The sequence below is a fragment of the Oculina patagonica genome, chromosome 4 (assembly GCF_052425735.1).
Source record: "Oculina patagonica isolate OP01 chromosome 4, crgOcupat, whole genome shotgun sequence".
NCBI lineage: Eukaryota > Metazoa > Cnidaria > Anthozoa > Scleractinia > Oculinidae > Oculina > Oculina patagonica.
The window spans coordinates 24,117,519-24,133,463 of record NC_135761.1 but is presented as its reverse complement, the minus strand read 5'-3'; the positions used below and the strand labels follow the sequence as shown (position 1 = coordinate 24,133,463).

At 36.8% G+C, this 15,945-nt stretch overlaps 1 protein-coding gene and 2 long non-coding RNA genes across 4 annotated transcripts; 1 reads left to right on the top strand and 2 right to left on the bottom strand.

Annotated features, from left to right (window-relative positions):
- The first annotated feature begins 20 nt into the window (after positions 1 to 20).
- LOC144649901 (uncharacterized) lies at positions 21 to 13,365 on the top strand. Of its 2 annotated transcripts, XR_013569974.1 has the most exons (6): positions 21 to 123; positions 3,044 to 3,175; positions 4,744 to 4,776; positions 8,774 to 8,864; positions 9,776 to 9,914; positions 10,715 to 13,365. It is a non-coding gene; the product is annotated as an uncharacterized LOC144649901 (long non-coding RNA). The 2 variants fall into 2 exon arrangements; XR_013569975.1 differs by lacking the exon at positions 4,744 to 4,776.
- LOC144649899 (uncharacterized) lies at positions 5,405 to 7,749 on the bottom strand. The gene is made up of 4 exons (XM_078509495.1): positions 7,613 to 7,749; positions 7,436 to 7,510; positions 6,406 to 6,564; positions 5,405 to 6,017 (listed from the first exon to the last, which is right to left on the bottom strand). Exons 1-4 carry the CDS (start codon positions 7,678 to 7,680, stop codon positions 5,696 to 5,698), a joined length of 624 nt encoding a protein of 207 aa, XP_078365621.1. The 5' UTR covers positions 7,681 to 7,749; the 3' UTR covers positions 5,405 to 5,695.
- Positions 13,366 to 13,455: 90 nt separating the features above from the next.
- LOC144649900 (uncharacterized) lies at positions 13,456 to 15,688 on the bottom strand. The gene is made up of 3 exons (XR_013569973.1): positions 15,590 to 15,688; positions 14,879 to 14,982; positions 13,456 to 14,303 (listed from the first exon to the last, which is right to left on the bottom strand). It is a non-coding gene; the product is annotated as an uncharacterized LOC144649900 (long non-coding RNA).
- Positions 15,689 to 15,945: the final 257 nt, after the last annotated feature.

Genomic DNA, 15,945 nt, shown 5'->3' with positions numbered 1-15,945 from the left:
AATGGTACCTAGTTTGTATTTGAAAACATGGCGGAAAGCAAGATTAGATTTGGCCTTCTCGATCTGACTTTCTTTATAAATCTCTGCAAAATGATGTTCAGGGATATTCAGTATTCTCTCTAGGTAAGAAATATTTATTTTATTTTAATTAATTTTCGAATTGGATGTACCTTAAATGTAAAAGAAGAAGAAAACTCGGTTGTTCTGGAGAAAGCCCGAACACGTCTACAATCATAGTTTAGGCAGGACGTAACAAATCGATAATTCCGATACTCGATAAAAATCAATAAAAATCGATAAGTAATTAACTAATTAGTATCGAAAATCGATCAAAATCGATGACCCAATTCTTTGTGATTTTCGATTTTGATCGATTTTACTAATTAAAGTTCGATTAGTGTCGATTGCATTCGAAAAGTATCAATCACGTTCGATTAGTATTGATTTCAAACGATTTGTATCAATTTCGATCGGAGAAGAAAAGCTACTGTTTTTTTGTGTGTGTGTCCAATCAATCCTGAAGTGTGACGTTGAAAGAAATGCAGTCGCTTCACCTTCAAGTTGTTTTGCTAATGGCCAGTCAGGTCAGTTCGGCAACGTTTATTTTCGAACGAAGAATAAAACATGGTCAATGCAATCCTATAAAACAAAGAATATCAGAATATGTATACGCGACGTAACCAAAGACGTTCGTCAGCGACACAATTTGTAGACGAAACAACCGGTTTAATACCCGCAAAGGATTCCATTTTACTCTTCATATTAATTACGTTTGTTTGAACAATCTTTTATTTATATGATCAGGTCACAGGAACTGATCAGATCACTTTCAGACTTGACATTAATTACTATCTTCATTGTAGTTTATGTCTCAATAACAGTAACTTCATATGAAACTGAAAAAACTTATCGTGGAGAGTAGAACGCCGAGAATTGCACGGAACCTTTTTAAAACACAAAACAACAGTCTTTCACAATCAAAATCGATAATCCACTCCCAAATCAGGTGATTATCAATTTTTATCGATTTTCGATACTAATTAGTTAATCATTTATCGAAAAATATCGAATAATATTGATTTATCGATTAGTTTTCCGATGATCGATTTCGATCGATTTGTTACGTCCTGGTTTAGGGGACTGGTTATGAAATCCCGCAAACTTTCAGAACTTTCCCTCTTTAAGCTTTCATATTTAGTCGTTTTTCTTAATAACATTCAAAGATAAAAAATTCTTTAAAATAATTCATTTTTGCCTTTCCAAAATGTATTTAAAGTAGAAATAATTACTAAGGAGGGTCTTGATAAATGTTACACTTATTAGTTGCAGTTATTGGAGGGAGGAGGGTGGGGGAATTGGGGCTATGAGAGCCATTTGAAGATGGAGTTGTGGTGGGGGGGGGGAGAGTCAAAGTCGAATCGTTCCCCCCCCCCACCCCTCTGGAATTTCCTGTGAAGCCCCATACCTACTTTCCTTATAAACATTTTGGCTTTTGAGAACCCCCCATCCCCCACCCCTTCAGAATCTCCAGTGACCTTCCATGGGGTGGGTGTGGATATTTTCTAGAACTGCACAATGCCAAGAAGTTCATTGAGTCAGGTCCTTGAAAGCTAGGCATACACAATTCAACTGGAAGTCCAATATTTTTGGACTTGCAATCAGGACTTTCCAGGGTCGCTCGTTTCCCAGCTGCTGGTCAAGAAGGGGAATGAAGACCCTGGGTATGAGGTTGGGCCGAGAATATCTGCACAAACACTCATAGGATTATCCAGTTTGGCAATGTGAACTTGATCTGCACTTTCATCTAGTGGTCTGCTGATAAACACTAAATTTCTCCCCCTCGACAAAGAGTGGTATTATTATTATTGTTGTTATCATTATTATTTATTATTATTACTTATTTTATTATTATTATTATTATTATTATTATTATTATTATTATTATTATTATTATTATGATTATTTCATTTTATAAATGAAACATAAAAACAGGAACTTGTCAAAACTCAAACAAAACTTGCCAACTTGCTCGAACAAATTTGAATTGAATTTGCAGTTTAGTTGCTAGAGCAAATATAATTATCATATTTGAATCGTGCTGCAACATAGAAGAGAACATCCTACACGTGAACACCCTGTTTGACTTGATAATCCCTGAAATCACCATTGCATAAGGTGCTTTCTTTTGAATGAGACATAGGGAGCTGAAGGGCGGGCATGATCGCAGGTTCCTTTCTGTCATACTCGTTTGCCCCCCTCCCACCCGAAAAAAATCCCATAAGCACTTGTGCTGAAACTCTCAACCCAAGCCACCACTCTTTTTTAAGTGAGCTATTACACTATTACACTGGATTTCAGGAACAGCAATGCCTAAAGCCCCACTAAATGGATGCAGTAGGGCATGGAGTTCCCGGTGTTGTGGTCTGGTCTTTGCTTGTTGTACTGTGCTTACTGTGAAATGCTCGTAGATATTAGCTGTATAAGCTACTCTTCAAATCCGAGGGTAAACAAAGTGATGATGATGATGATGATAGTATTTCAAAACATCATATCGCAACGTTGTTGTGCACAACATGTTGGACACGTTTGGCCGCCCTGTTGCAACATGTTAGATGATGTTGGATCAAGTTTGAAAAATAATGGTCAAATTTTCCCTCGCAACATTTTTGGATGTTGCATGATGTTGTACTTGTTTGGCCATGTTCCTGCAACATTGTTGCACCAGAGCGTGTCCACTAGTTCTATTTGCTATTTAAAAGCGTCATTCAACAACATATTACAACAGGGTGGGCAGACATGTGCAACATGCTGTGCTCAACAATGATGCATGCTATGTTTGGTTGAAATGTTGTGTCCGTTTGGCCAGGGCTTTATAATTATTATCTCACACCTCGTGCCACTCTTGGCTAACTAACATAAACAAAAAAACGTCTGTTCGCAGGCATTTTGAGCACAACCCCAAGACTGTAAGTACTGTAAGTAGTGTTAATAAGGTATGTATTTGCTGCTCGAAATATGAACCTATATTTTCTCTTGCCTTTAGAGATGTTTACATGGCATGCTATCCAGTTGTGCGAATAATACGATAAGCCATTATGGTGAATTGGAGAGCTGCCACAAATGCCACACTGATGTTGGAAGTAATGTGTCACGGAGTGTATGGTCATCACCAACTGTAAGTGAAGCTTTTTCTTGGTCTTTTTCTCGTTCAAATTAATTATTGGTCCTGAAGACATCTGTTAAATGGGATGATTTTGCAGTGATAGAATTCTTTGCTCTGCAAAATTTGAATTATAGCTGTAAGCATGGAGATAACTGCAGAAAAATTCATCAGCTTTGCATAAGTACTGTGAAGCATTTTCTCCCACACAAATTGGCTTGTAGGAATCCCTCTTGAGGCAAATCCAGGCAAATTCTTGAGTTTTCAATGATCACGACACAAACATTAAATTCATCACACAATCAATTTATTTTATTCTGCAACTGAAACCAAGGGTGCATGCGGAACCAGCCTGACGAAAAAGCCATTTAAACAAACCTTTCAGTCTGGGAGCAATTATTAAAATAGTAATTATCAGGGAAATAGCTTCAATTTCTGCTCACTGATGTAGTCGGCACTGGTAAAATGAAGTTCCTCACTCTCTCACTCACTGCCCATTGTGCCCACTGGCACGTAGGGCAGCAACAAAGTCCTCCACTGCTGTCTGTCTTTGGCCAGCTGTTGGATGGTGTTCCAACTTTGGTTTAAGCCCCTCAACTGTCTCTACTGTACGTCGCCATGTATTCTTGGGCCTGCCACGCTTGCGCTTTCCTTCGGGTGTCCAGTATAGTGCTGTCTTTGTGATGGATTCGCTTTCCTTTCGGATGACATGGCCAATCCACCTCCAGCGCCGTTGCATAAAATAGTACCCATGTCCTCCTGTTTGCACCGCAAGTAGTCCTTGTTGGAAATTGTTTGAGGCAGAGATGCGAAGTTTTTTCGCAGACTTTTGGTATGAAAGGTTGACAGCTTCTCTAGATCACTTTCTAACATTCGCCAACATTCTGACCCATACAAGGGTAGACAGGACACAGCTTTGATAGATCTTGAGGTTGGTATGTGTACTGTACTGTGATGACCGCCACACATTGCTCAGCATCCTGAAGGTGTTTCTGGCTTTGTTCAGCCGGCTCTGAAGTTCCTAGTCCAGGGAAAATACATTTAATGCTGTTTCTGGCAAATCGTCATCTGACATCAATCTATTTTATCATTCATAAGCACTTAGAGAGTACCCCATAAGTTGTCACACCATCATGGCATGATGTGTTGCAAAGCAACTTTGGTTCAAAATCTGAAGCTGAGTTCAGTCCAAAAGGGGGGGGGGGGAGAAACTTCCTTCATATTACACGTCTCAAAAATGCGGCATAGCAGTGTCTAGCAGGGCCGGGCAAACGAGTGTGAGCAGCAGCTATCGAATGCTTGCTAAGGGCATAGTGGATAACTTGACAAAGTTCATTGTTTAGTTCACTTGTTTGGTCTTGACCATGCACAAAACACAATAGCTATTTGCATTTTGTTTGCTTTTTTGAAGGTTGCCAGACATCAAAACAACAAACAGTGATATTAAACGGTGACCAATCTGGCAAAAGTAAGGCTTGCCAATTATACTAATTAAAATAACAACTCCAATGATTCTGAAATTATTTACCATTTTTGGTTGTTAAATGTCAACTGTGACAAATTTTTCGCTTGTTATTCCACAGTGCTAAAACATTCTCAGTGATGTGAAACATCAGGTAAGAAATCTGGCTAAAAATGCAAAAAACATCTCAGCAGCGTGAAACATCAAATGCAAAAACCGCCACTATTCAAAATTTCACACGCATGCAGTCATTGATATTTAAATTTTTCTGAGAAAGCAAAACTTTGGGTGACATATTTCTTAGCAATGGCTTGACTGATAGAGACTTGCATTGTTTCCTGCTCCTGCTTAGCCTCCCACGCAGTCGTTCTTAGGCGCGATCGTGTTTCACTTCGTGGGGAGGAGTGAAACACGATCGCCCCTAAGAACGACTGCGTGGGAGGCTAGGCCCTGCCAACTTTCTTCCCCCTGGTTCAGTTTTATATTGTGCATTTCCAAAAACATCCATATCCACCCCATAATAGTTCAGCAGAAGTTCCGAGGGGGTGGGAGGTGTTAGGTCTCAAAACCCAAACTTTTTTCCAGGGAAGTTTGAAACTGAACTGGAATTTCTGAAACGGGTGTGGTGCTCAAACCAAACAGCCTTCCATGGGGGAGGGGGACGTATTGACTATTTTTCAGTGTAATTTTGAGAACTTTAGACTCAGCTATTGAGCTGCTTTTAGCAGGTGACAACAGTTTCCTCTGTCTTTCAGCTTTTGATTAAGAAAAACAAAACTCAAACATTGAATTCTATGATTTTTTTTATTGAATTACATTTCTTAAAAGTCAAAAAACGTTTTTTTCCATTAAAAAATGTTACGGCCTTGCTCAGAAATGGAAGAAATGCTAAATAACGGGATGTCCATGTGCATCATTAATTGAAAGTAATTAGTCAATCCATTAAATATTTTGGCGTCATAGAGATTTTAGTATAAGAAACTCCAAGTACAGTACACTATCAAATACATTACAAAACCAACACCCAATTCACTTTTTGCGCTAAACAACAGACATGACATAAACGCTTCTTTTCAAAGGAAAGTTTCCGTGATTGCAGCACTTTCTTCCCAATTTTCTGTCTCAGGGATGACATTGTCACAGCTAAGTTCTTGAGAGGCCCAGTCTGCCCATACTTTCAACTCATTATCATCAAAGTCCCGGATGGGAAACAGGGGCGGCTGGGGCACCGCCTTGTTCATGTCATTCTGTGAGCGCACTCGACGCAGATTTTCCCGCCTTTTTTTGGCGTTTTCCTTTGGATCGCCGCGCTGCATATCATTCCAAAAGAAATATGCCTTCCTTTCCATGGCTTGCAGTTTTTCTTCTAGCGCCATTTTACGAATGCCACATTCACTGTGAAGAGAAAGGACTTGTTATTAAGAAAAGTTGTCTATGTACTTTGCACTGAAAAATATTTAATCAGGACTTAAAATTTATCTAGACTCTAGGCTTGTGTCTTAGGAGCTATTTATCTGTTCATCTTACGATGATACCAAAATAATTAGTTACGAAAGTTTCCTGACAGTTGCAAGTTAAAATTTAAAAGCATTGTCTCGTTTCCTTTCTGTGTGCCATTAATAAGTTCTTCTTTGCAGACTTATAAAGACCAAAAATCTCTTTAAGATTTGTAATGCATGCCTTAAGAGTAACGGCAAAACACGGTTTATTTCTCTAATGTTAAAATCCGAACTTTTATTTAAAAGTTCTTCCAGTTTTCACGGCCTTTCTTTTAAGTACTCACATGATCTCAGACATGAGCATTTGACGCTTTTCTAAGGCTCGCCCCAGTCTACTCTCAGTGAGTTGTACTTGAGCCATCAGATGACTTCTGGTGTTTCTCGTCATCTCTTCTTTTTCTTCTGCAGCTCTTTGTCGCTGCTTGTATTCCTCTACAGTGCTCCTGTGTAGAAACATAAAAACCGCTTAGCATGACATTCTATGAAGGTGTTTTTCAACACCATTTTTGCAAGACTTGTATGCGTGCGCAAAACTTGTGAATACCGTTTCCGACATACTGTGTTTTGTAATTTTTACTAGTTTAGATACCTTATTATAGGAAATTAACGCAAATTTCAAAAGTTCGCGCTAATTTAAGTCGCGTTAATTTTTGTTAACGTTAATTTCTGCGCCGTAAATTAAGTGGAGCGTTAATTTCCATGACCTTAATTTCCAGTATTTTGGCCTCAATTTCTAGATACAGTCCAGACGTTCTTGACTCCTAGGAAAAGGCATTATTTCATCAGGGTAGAAATCTGCCGGTATCACTGAAACTGTGAAGAACGTTCGAGGCGGTCAGATTCCTACGTTTAGGATTATACGCCTTGTGTTGAAATAAACTTGTTCCTGTTGTCTCAACAATTTTTTTTTGTTCGTCGAGTTAATTTCCTTCATTTTGAAATATCACCCCCTTTTTTCGCGTTAACGTCCTTTTTTGGGAAGTAACGTTTCCTTCAGTTCGCGTTAATTTAAGTCGAGTTAATTTCAAATACCTTAATTAAAACAAGCCTTAGTTTCCTGTAATAAAGTAGGTCAATGTAAATTTTGTAAATCCTACTAGTTAAGATAGTTTGGGAAAATAGTTCGATGTTTTCTCTTAGTTTTCTCAGCGAAGATAGCCCAGCGGCAAAGGTTTTGTGTTTCTTAGTGGTGTTCACGCAGAAAAAATATGCCAATTCACCACTTCTATGGGACAGACTGTAAAACTGAACGGGAATATTGTAAAGGAAATGTGTGTTGTTTGTGAGTAAAACAAGTTTAATCACAATTCTTACCTTGTATTTTGAATATCTTCTTCAATTATTCTGATCGCTTCTTGCATAATGCAAAGTTCATTTTCCATTTTTCTTCTGAGGATGAAACAAGAACTATCTGATCAGTAAAAACAACAGCAGTAAAAAACTTAAAAAAAAAACAACAACAACTTAACACGCGTCTTTTACGATTCTAACCTGGACTTGACTTTTCTTTGACTGGAACCAAAACAGTTTAAACGCCTGAAAAATCGTAAAACACCCATACTGGCAAATTTAAGAGCAAAATATCAGCAGAAAAATTAACGCGCACCTTGCACAGTGTTTCTCAACTGAATGTGCCTACGTACGTTGAGTGACTATTGTGATGTTTGTAACACGACACGCGCGCACTCGTGCTCGCGCGCGTGAAGGCGATTGGTGTTTGTGGACAAAAGTCAGGGAAATTGTTGAAAACAAAATTGGACCTTTCTTGTTGCTGATTAATCAGCTGGAAAAAAGAACTACCTTTAAATGTTAACACTGTTTTCATGTCTTTGTGAAGATAAGAGCAACCTGTGATCTGAGTGTAGGTTTTACGGCGTTCGTCGACTGTGATAGCACGCGCGCTCGCCTGCTCGCGCAAGGTAGCGTTTTAGCGAAAATAAAATCAGTATTTCTTTTATCTATTCTTTTTTCTATAGTGAAGGTATTCACTATAGAATCTCCGTGCAAATGCCTACCTTAGCTAAAGGTTTAGGCTGATAACACTTACTGAGATCTTGATTATTGCGGATATCACAAAAACCGAATTTAAAAATTGTTTTATTATAAATTGTTTTTCTGAAAAAAAAAAAAATAGGACAAAACGATTCCAATCGTTCTACTAATTCCTTTTTGTCGTCTTGCTTCTGAATGCTTTTCTCTCAAAGTATTCGTGGAATAGTTCCTTCGCAATCTTTGTCGGTAATTTTGTATTTTCCGAGAATTTATTGTCCAACAATTTTTCAATTTAGCAGATTTAGGTCAATTTTCAACTCGGTTGAAGAAGCGAATCGACAAACTATGAATTTCCTTCGCTGTCAGATGTCTCCCACATTGCTCTCGGAAATCATGCATTGCGCGCCCAACCTACAGATAAACGAATAATCTGCTAGCAGATTATTCACTAATCTGTAGGTTGCGCTGATTCTCAGAATTAACTGTAGGCTCTTAGCCAATGAGAAGAAAGGGGAAATTTGATTTTTATTAGGGAAAAGTCAGGCAATTTTGAAAACTAATGTCTCTGGCAACCATGTTTCAATGTAGTGCTATTATAAATGTGTTTATTGACTACTCAGGAATATGACATATTTTTCTCTTTTCTCTTTGTTATTTCAGTGTGATGGTGGCTCCATTTCAGCTGTGCCGATGAATGAAGAACGAGAATGACATTGCAGTGAAGGGTGGAGCTTGTGATATTTCGAGAACTGTAAGTAAAGCTTTGTGGCTTTCAGGTCACGTGTTTCTATGAATTTCCTTCACGTGCAAAACCAAAAATGTAAATTAGATGGTGTCGAAGGTGCCAAGCCACTTTTAAAGTGCGTCTTCTTGTTGTTAAGCGTATTTACACGTTGAAGGTGATTGCAGAAACACTGAACACTGTGGAATGATGTATTTCGGAGTACTTGCGCTGCGTTCGCTTGAAAGATTTTGGTCGATGCATATGCCGCGCCTTTGATATTTGTGTTGTTGGACGAGTGTTGTTAATTTCAAATTTCGCACGATTTTCTGCTCCTTGGGAATGGCTTTGCTTTTGTATGTGCAATAGCCCTTATGTCTGTTTACGTCACACTGGCTATTTTCACCACCAAGCCTCGCTTTCGAAGTGCAAACTTGCCGTAAATTTTATCATGAACGAATTCCCAAAGCAGCAAAGATGAAAAGAATACCCACGTGAAAACTGCATGAAGGTGGCAGAGGGTTGAGAATAATTTGCGTAAACGAGGCTTGGTGGTGAATTTTGAGCATCTGTCGACGTTATCATGCATAAGACCTATTTCCAAATGATGATTATCAGAACAAGAAGTCAACTTTCAATTTAAATCCTCGCAAAATGTTTTCTTTCCACTGTCAGACACATTTTATTGTCGAAATGCATTCCTTTGCATCATTCATTTCAGTTTCCTATTTCTTCTGCGAATCTTTCAAAATGTAAACTACCGTAATTACTCAGGTAAAGAAAATACATTCACGATGTTCTGTTTCTTTCGTTTCCCCTTTTCGTGATTCGCTGACTTCAAAAGCGTGTAGCGTGCAAGCAATGTCCGTGCGCGCCAAATCTCTGACGTATTTGTCAGCGATTGGCTTGAGTTTCTAATCCATATTCATGACAAATTGTAGAATCTGCATCAAACCATGCTGTCCGTTGATGTGCGAAGACGCTTTGCTTATGAAGACGAGTTTGTACTTTTGTAAGAAGAAGTTACTTGAAGAAGAGCTTAAAGCTAGGAAAGAAGTCTTCACGCTTATCAAACGACAGGTGAGTAATTGCTTTTGAAACATATTACTTAAATTTTTGCCCAGAAAGTCGAAAGCTACATAATGTTGCTGAACCGAGTCGACACGTGCGCTTACTGCTCGTTTTGAGCGTAGCTTCAAGTTGAAATTCGACTAAGAAAGCAGAATGTTTTGTTTAGTTTACGAAATTTACGCTCGAGCATCAACTGATGCAGCGCAATATAAGAAAAGTTACGAATTTAAAGAAAAAAAACCTAATAAACCTCGCAAAAATACTTCGCCGAGAAAGACATCTGGTTTATGAGTTGAAAGCCGATAAGGTGTGTTAAATTATCAATTGCAACGCGATCATTTCTTAAGCGCAGAGGGCTTTTTATGGCAAGACAATTTGCCAAGTTTTACTTTTCGCTCACCGAAGGAACTTTATTTTGGATGTCTTTCAAGTATGGCCTTATTTTTTTTACTGTGCGTTTCTTTGGCCTGTACGGGCGTAGCCACTTTTGCAATAGACCATTTTACAGTTATCTGCTCATGACCTGGCCTTTGAATGGAAGTGAGGCTGGAGGTGACCTTGTTTTGATACATACCTCACTGCTTTTGTTGTGTAAATCATGTTGTTCTTATGCTAACTAGTTTGCATTTACATAATAAAGCAGGGAGGTTTGTATCCGGTCACCTCCACCTCCCCTCCCGACTTGGAAGGCAACTGTAAAATGGATATTGCTTTGGCCCGCTTAAGAACCCATTCCAGAGTGTTTGTTGCTGTGAAAAGGCTTTAAATTTAAGCGTTTGCTAATCATTGGATTGATTATTCATTTTCAGGAAAAGTAGAGGAAAAGACTGAAAGGAAAGAAGGACCTGGCCAAAAGGACAAACTGAGATCACTCAATCGGAAGGAAATACTGCAAAGATAAGAACTTTAAATTGTTAAATAATCTTAGTGAAAATGGTGGCTGAACAAACGTCTAGGTTTTAAGGAGAGCTTCACTCTCGGTGGTATAAGATCTGTAATACTTATCGTCTGTATCAAAAGAAAAGGAAAATTGTTTGCATCAAGTAATGAAAAAGACTCATAATGGAAATTAATACAATATTCATCATATTATTAGTGATTTAATATGAATCAATTGAACTGAGTTGAGTTTGTTGAACATCAGCCACCATTCACAACTTAATTTATTTGATGTCGCAGCGAGGTGATTTGTTAAGGTGGCACTGCAAAACGAACGAGAGTATAGACAACTCTTGAAGTAACACGAACAAAGAAAAAACTAGTTTAAATTCCACAATTGTTTGCAGTTAATTTCCAAAACGTTCCATTTTTCAGCATGATAATTTTACTCGTTCTGTCGTACAGGAATTTCTATTTAATTTTGTAAGCGAAACACAAACAGTCATCAACTAAAAACACGACTTTCGCGGAATACAATTATTGCTTAGTTGCTGATTTTAATACCAAATGTATTTGGAAATCTATTTTTATTTTAAAGTATACAGAAAGTGCCACCTTAAAAATAAAAGTTTGCTTCATCAACGAATTTAACAGTTGTAGTGGACAAGAGAACACGGGACTTTCAAATGTAAAGCGGGACAAATTCCTTCCAGCAAATCATTGAACATAAAATCGTTTTGCGTTTGCACCATTTCACAACAAGTTATTTCCTTTTTTTGGTTTTTGGTTTTTTAATTTTGGCTTACTTTGTTTAACGAAGCGTACGGAAATCGCATGTTCCTATGTTCTCTTGTCATTTTGTAAGCTAAGTATGCAAAACCCTTATGTCTGGTTCGGAGCATGTTACGATGCAGTCTCGATTAAGTTGGGATTTACTGTTATACAGACCACAAAATCAAACTGTTTTAGAACATTTATTTATTTTTTCTTGTTTACTTTCATGTTATTAATAACAAAATCCCATGTTTAAATCCGGCGACAGTTTTTTTTGCTCTAATTGTCTTGCTCATCCAAAATTATATCTCGCACGCTGTTGTTAAATCGTTTTTACCTTTCGAACACTGAGCCATTACAACGAACTCGTTATTTTTAGCGATAAAGAACAGCTTTGTTCAAATTTATTTTTGTGAACTGACAATCTTTAGAAATTTTGTTGTGTGAGTAATTTGTTCAAATTATTTTTGCCTGAATTCCATTGTAACAGTCTTTCATTTTAAGTATTCATAATTTTATCTGCCAAAAACCCTCATCTCCTTTAATTGTCTTGCTCATTCTTCTGAAATTGTTATCAATTTCTGCTGCGCCATACACAAGTCAATGCAAAGAACTTTTTCATTACTTCTTTTTCTTGTTTATTTTGTGCGTGATAACGAAAAACGACTCCATTTATTTTTTGCGAGCTAACCCGTGATCAATTTTCGCAAGCTTTGTCTAACAAACACATTTTTGTTCAATTGTCTTGACATACTGACTTGTTAAAAGTTATTAACTTCCGTTGCAGTACACAAGATGTACACAAGTTGCTTGGTGTTGGTAACGAGAAAATTTGTTTGAATGTTTGGAGAAGATGTTATTCTTGTTGACGTAAATTTATACACATCGAAAGGAACTATTTCATTTTGGTCTCATAATCTTTATTGTGGTCTGTATAACCGCTATTTATCTATTTTTTATTTATCGAGTGATAAGCAAACATTCGTGTAAAAGGGGGATTGATCTTAGAACAACGCTTCTGTTAATTCCTTGGACCAGACACTGGGTTTTGTTTAATATTTCTACATTGGATAAAGAGCTTTTTCTGCCGGCACTCGATGTAACACAGGACAAGAAAAAAAAAAAATACGTTAAGCCAAGTTTCCAATTGTAGAATACATTTCTAACACTATAAAACCCGAACTTGGCTTGAAGGCGGAATTTTAGCAAAAGAAATTAAGAACATGGAGTTGAGCAATTAAACTGTGATAATCTGCGGCTAAAACAGCGTTTGAATTTGCTCCATGAAATATTTTAACTGACGTAGTCTTTGCTAAAGTTACGTATTTTTAATATCGGATTGATTTTTATTTTTGTTTTCTCGTTAATGTTTCAATCTTGTTTGTTATATGGAGCCAAACACAATTAATTTGTTTAATTCTGCGGCCAAAACAAAAGTTGAATTTGCTTTACAAACCTAGCTTTTGCTTATGCCTCGAAATTTATACCTTTTTTGTTGTGTAATTTTTCCTGTGTTATAAACGAATATTGACGGCTGGTAAAGGTCTTTTATCCGAGACAACATGGCAAGTTATAAGCACTTTAAAGTTTTGGAAATGAACCTGATTAAACAGATTAAGTTTCGCGGCATCACTACCGATTTCATTTCGGTGGAACTGGTAGTGGCGCTGTAAAACGTTGTCTGTTTTCTCAGGTTATTGCTATTAAACAAGGCAAAGCAAAAACAGGAATCGATTTTTTATAGTACTGAATAGCTTGTCATGTTGCTATCTTTATAGTTAAGATGTATACACCATGTCGTGCAAAAGCCTTAAAAAACTTAATCGTTCGGGAAAAAATAGTTTCATTTCAAACTTTGATTTTGGAAAAGACTCTTAACTAAAATAGAGTATCAGTTTTTAAAAATCTGGGACGAACTTTGCGTTTCATTTTGAATTTTTTTTTTTGCACGATATAGTGTTTGCATATTTTTGGCGGAAAATCTCTTAGGGAAGCCATTTTGAATTTTTTTGCCGAGAATGTTGCCAGGGGAAACGCTGTGCAATTTTTTTCAAATTTTCCCGCCAAAAGTCTTAGTATATAGAAGGAAGGTTTTTTTCTTGACACCTTTTTTATTAATTAATTTATTTTACTTAACTAATTACGCTATAATTAAAGGATGTTTGAAGTAAATAAAGTCAATTAAAACACTTGTTTGTACTTATTTTTAAATATTTTATTGACGTTAATAAAGATTACAAGGAAACCTGATCACTTTATTGACTTTTTTAATGATACAATGTAAAATACATTAATGAAGAGGGCAAACAAATTGAACTATATTTTTATTGACAATATAATAGACTAGCAGAGTGCACAATACACTTTTTTTTTTTAAAAAAGTTGGCGCATGCGTATTTTGAGCGCCCGTATTTTTTCTAAGTTTTTTGGCGGGAAAATTAAAACAATTTAAACAGATGTCTACACGAAAAAATCTTGCGCAAAAAATTGTTGACTGTTTTCTTACTAACAAACTATAAATAGCACTAAAGATCAAAATCCTTAACTTGAAAATTCTCAGCGAGTGATCTTCAATGAAAATAAATCTTAGCTGCGTTCTCGTCTCCAAATGATCTTGAAGTTGAAATTCTTGCTTATTAAGTTCGTTTTCTACCTCAAGTTAACTGAGCTTGTCTTCTTCTTGAATGATGTTATTCTTGCTAGATTCTTGTCTGAAACGAATGAAGCGTCGTGGCATCCAGGAACCTGTATAAAAGTAAACCAAAACGACAAATCAATAGACAATCATAGAGAAGACTTTTGCAAAAGACCATATCAACGTTGGTTTTATAGGCGCTTTACTCCGCTACAAGAATCGAAATTTCTCAAAATTGCAAACAAACCAAGATTGAATATGTTTGCCCTACAACAAGTTAAATAGTCAAAATTAATCCAAATTAAACATTTTAAGCGGTCGCCACCAGCAAGTAATTATATTGGAAAAATTAACAAGCACTTAAACTGATTGTAGCGTAAGCTTCCAAGGTTTTAATTTATCGGTCGACTGTTTGCGTTTACTAATTTCTTTACAAAATGTAGTCACTGTGACAGTCTTCTCACAATTTTAGTTGTGGCATCTTGCTCTTGTTCTTTTTAACTGAGAAATTCTTAACAAATAAAAAAAAATCATAGATAATTATTGCCACTTTGATACCGCCCAAAATAAATAATAAATAATTCCTGGTGCGACAAAACTTCAAAACAATTCCTTTTATACAGAGTAGATGCGACCTTCGTTAAAGAAAATTTACGGCTTAATTTGTAGAAGCTAATCTACTAACCTCGCAAAAAAAAAAACGCCAGGCTTAAAGTTGTCCTTCTATCCTTGGTAGATTTTGTTGATCTGTAGCTTCTTCGCCATTCTGCGCTTCTCGATCTCATTTTCCTGTAGACATACAAGAATTATGTTAAGACATGCTCGGTTTCGTGTCAGAGTGTTTGTGATAATCCCAAAAAAAGAAAATTTTTACAAAAAATATACCCCCAAAAAAAAACTTCCCCTAAAAAAAAAAAAAAAAAAAAGAAAAAAAAGGAAAAAAAAAAAGACAAAAAATTTGGTTTAAAAACGTACTTGTACTCAATCTCGTACTCGTAGTCCAATCTGAAGGTCGCTAATGTTTATGAATACAAATCTTTCGATGAGGAATGCACGATCGCATGAAAGGCGAAGAAAATTTGCACTTAATTAAACCTTGAGCCGGATATTTTGGTTGAAGATTGCAAGGAAAGCCGTTCACATTATTTTCTTCATTTTCTATTGATTCGTAAAATCGACGCCATATTTCGTGTGACTTATTTTTTGCGATTTGACCAAAAAATACTTTAGAAATCTGTCCAATCAGCAATCTGATCTTTAGCCTTAGTATTAATACAAACACTAGAATGGCCTCTTTTTTCCCAAAAAGCAGCTTTCAAATATACTATTAGCCGGCAAGGCCAGGTTTACATCTGCTCGCTTGCAAAGATCGGTTTAACTAGACGCTGATTCTAACCTGTTGTTCCAGGAACATGATCGTCCTACTGTGCGTCTTCCCATTTTAATCACAAGAACTTTCTCCAGCCGCATGTCATCGTGTGGTCAGTTCTGCCTGTGAAATCTGTCCAATCAGTAAGAAAAATAACATGATAATTAGACAAAGCCGGCTGACATAAAAAAAGTGTTCATTACAAAGATTCGGGTGATAAGTACCTCGCAGATTCCAAGTTTTGCTCAGTAATGCCAACAAAATCTCAACAGAAGATATTTTAGGGAGGAGATACGAAGTATTAAACTTTCCCCTTACATGCTATGTAAACAAACAAGCTAAGAAAAACTCGTCAAACTGGTTACACTAGGGAAGGCAGGTTA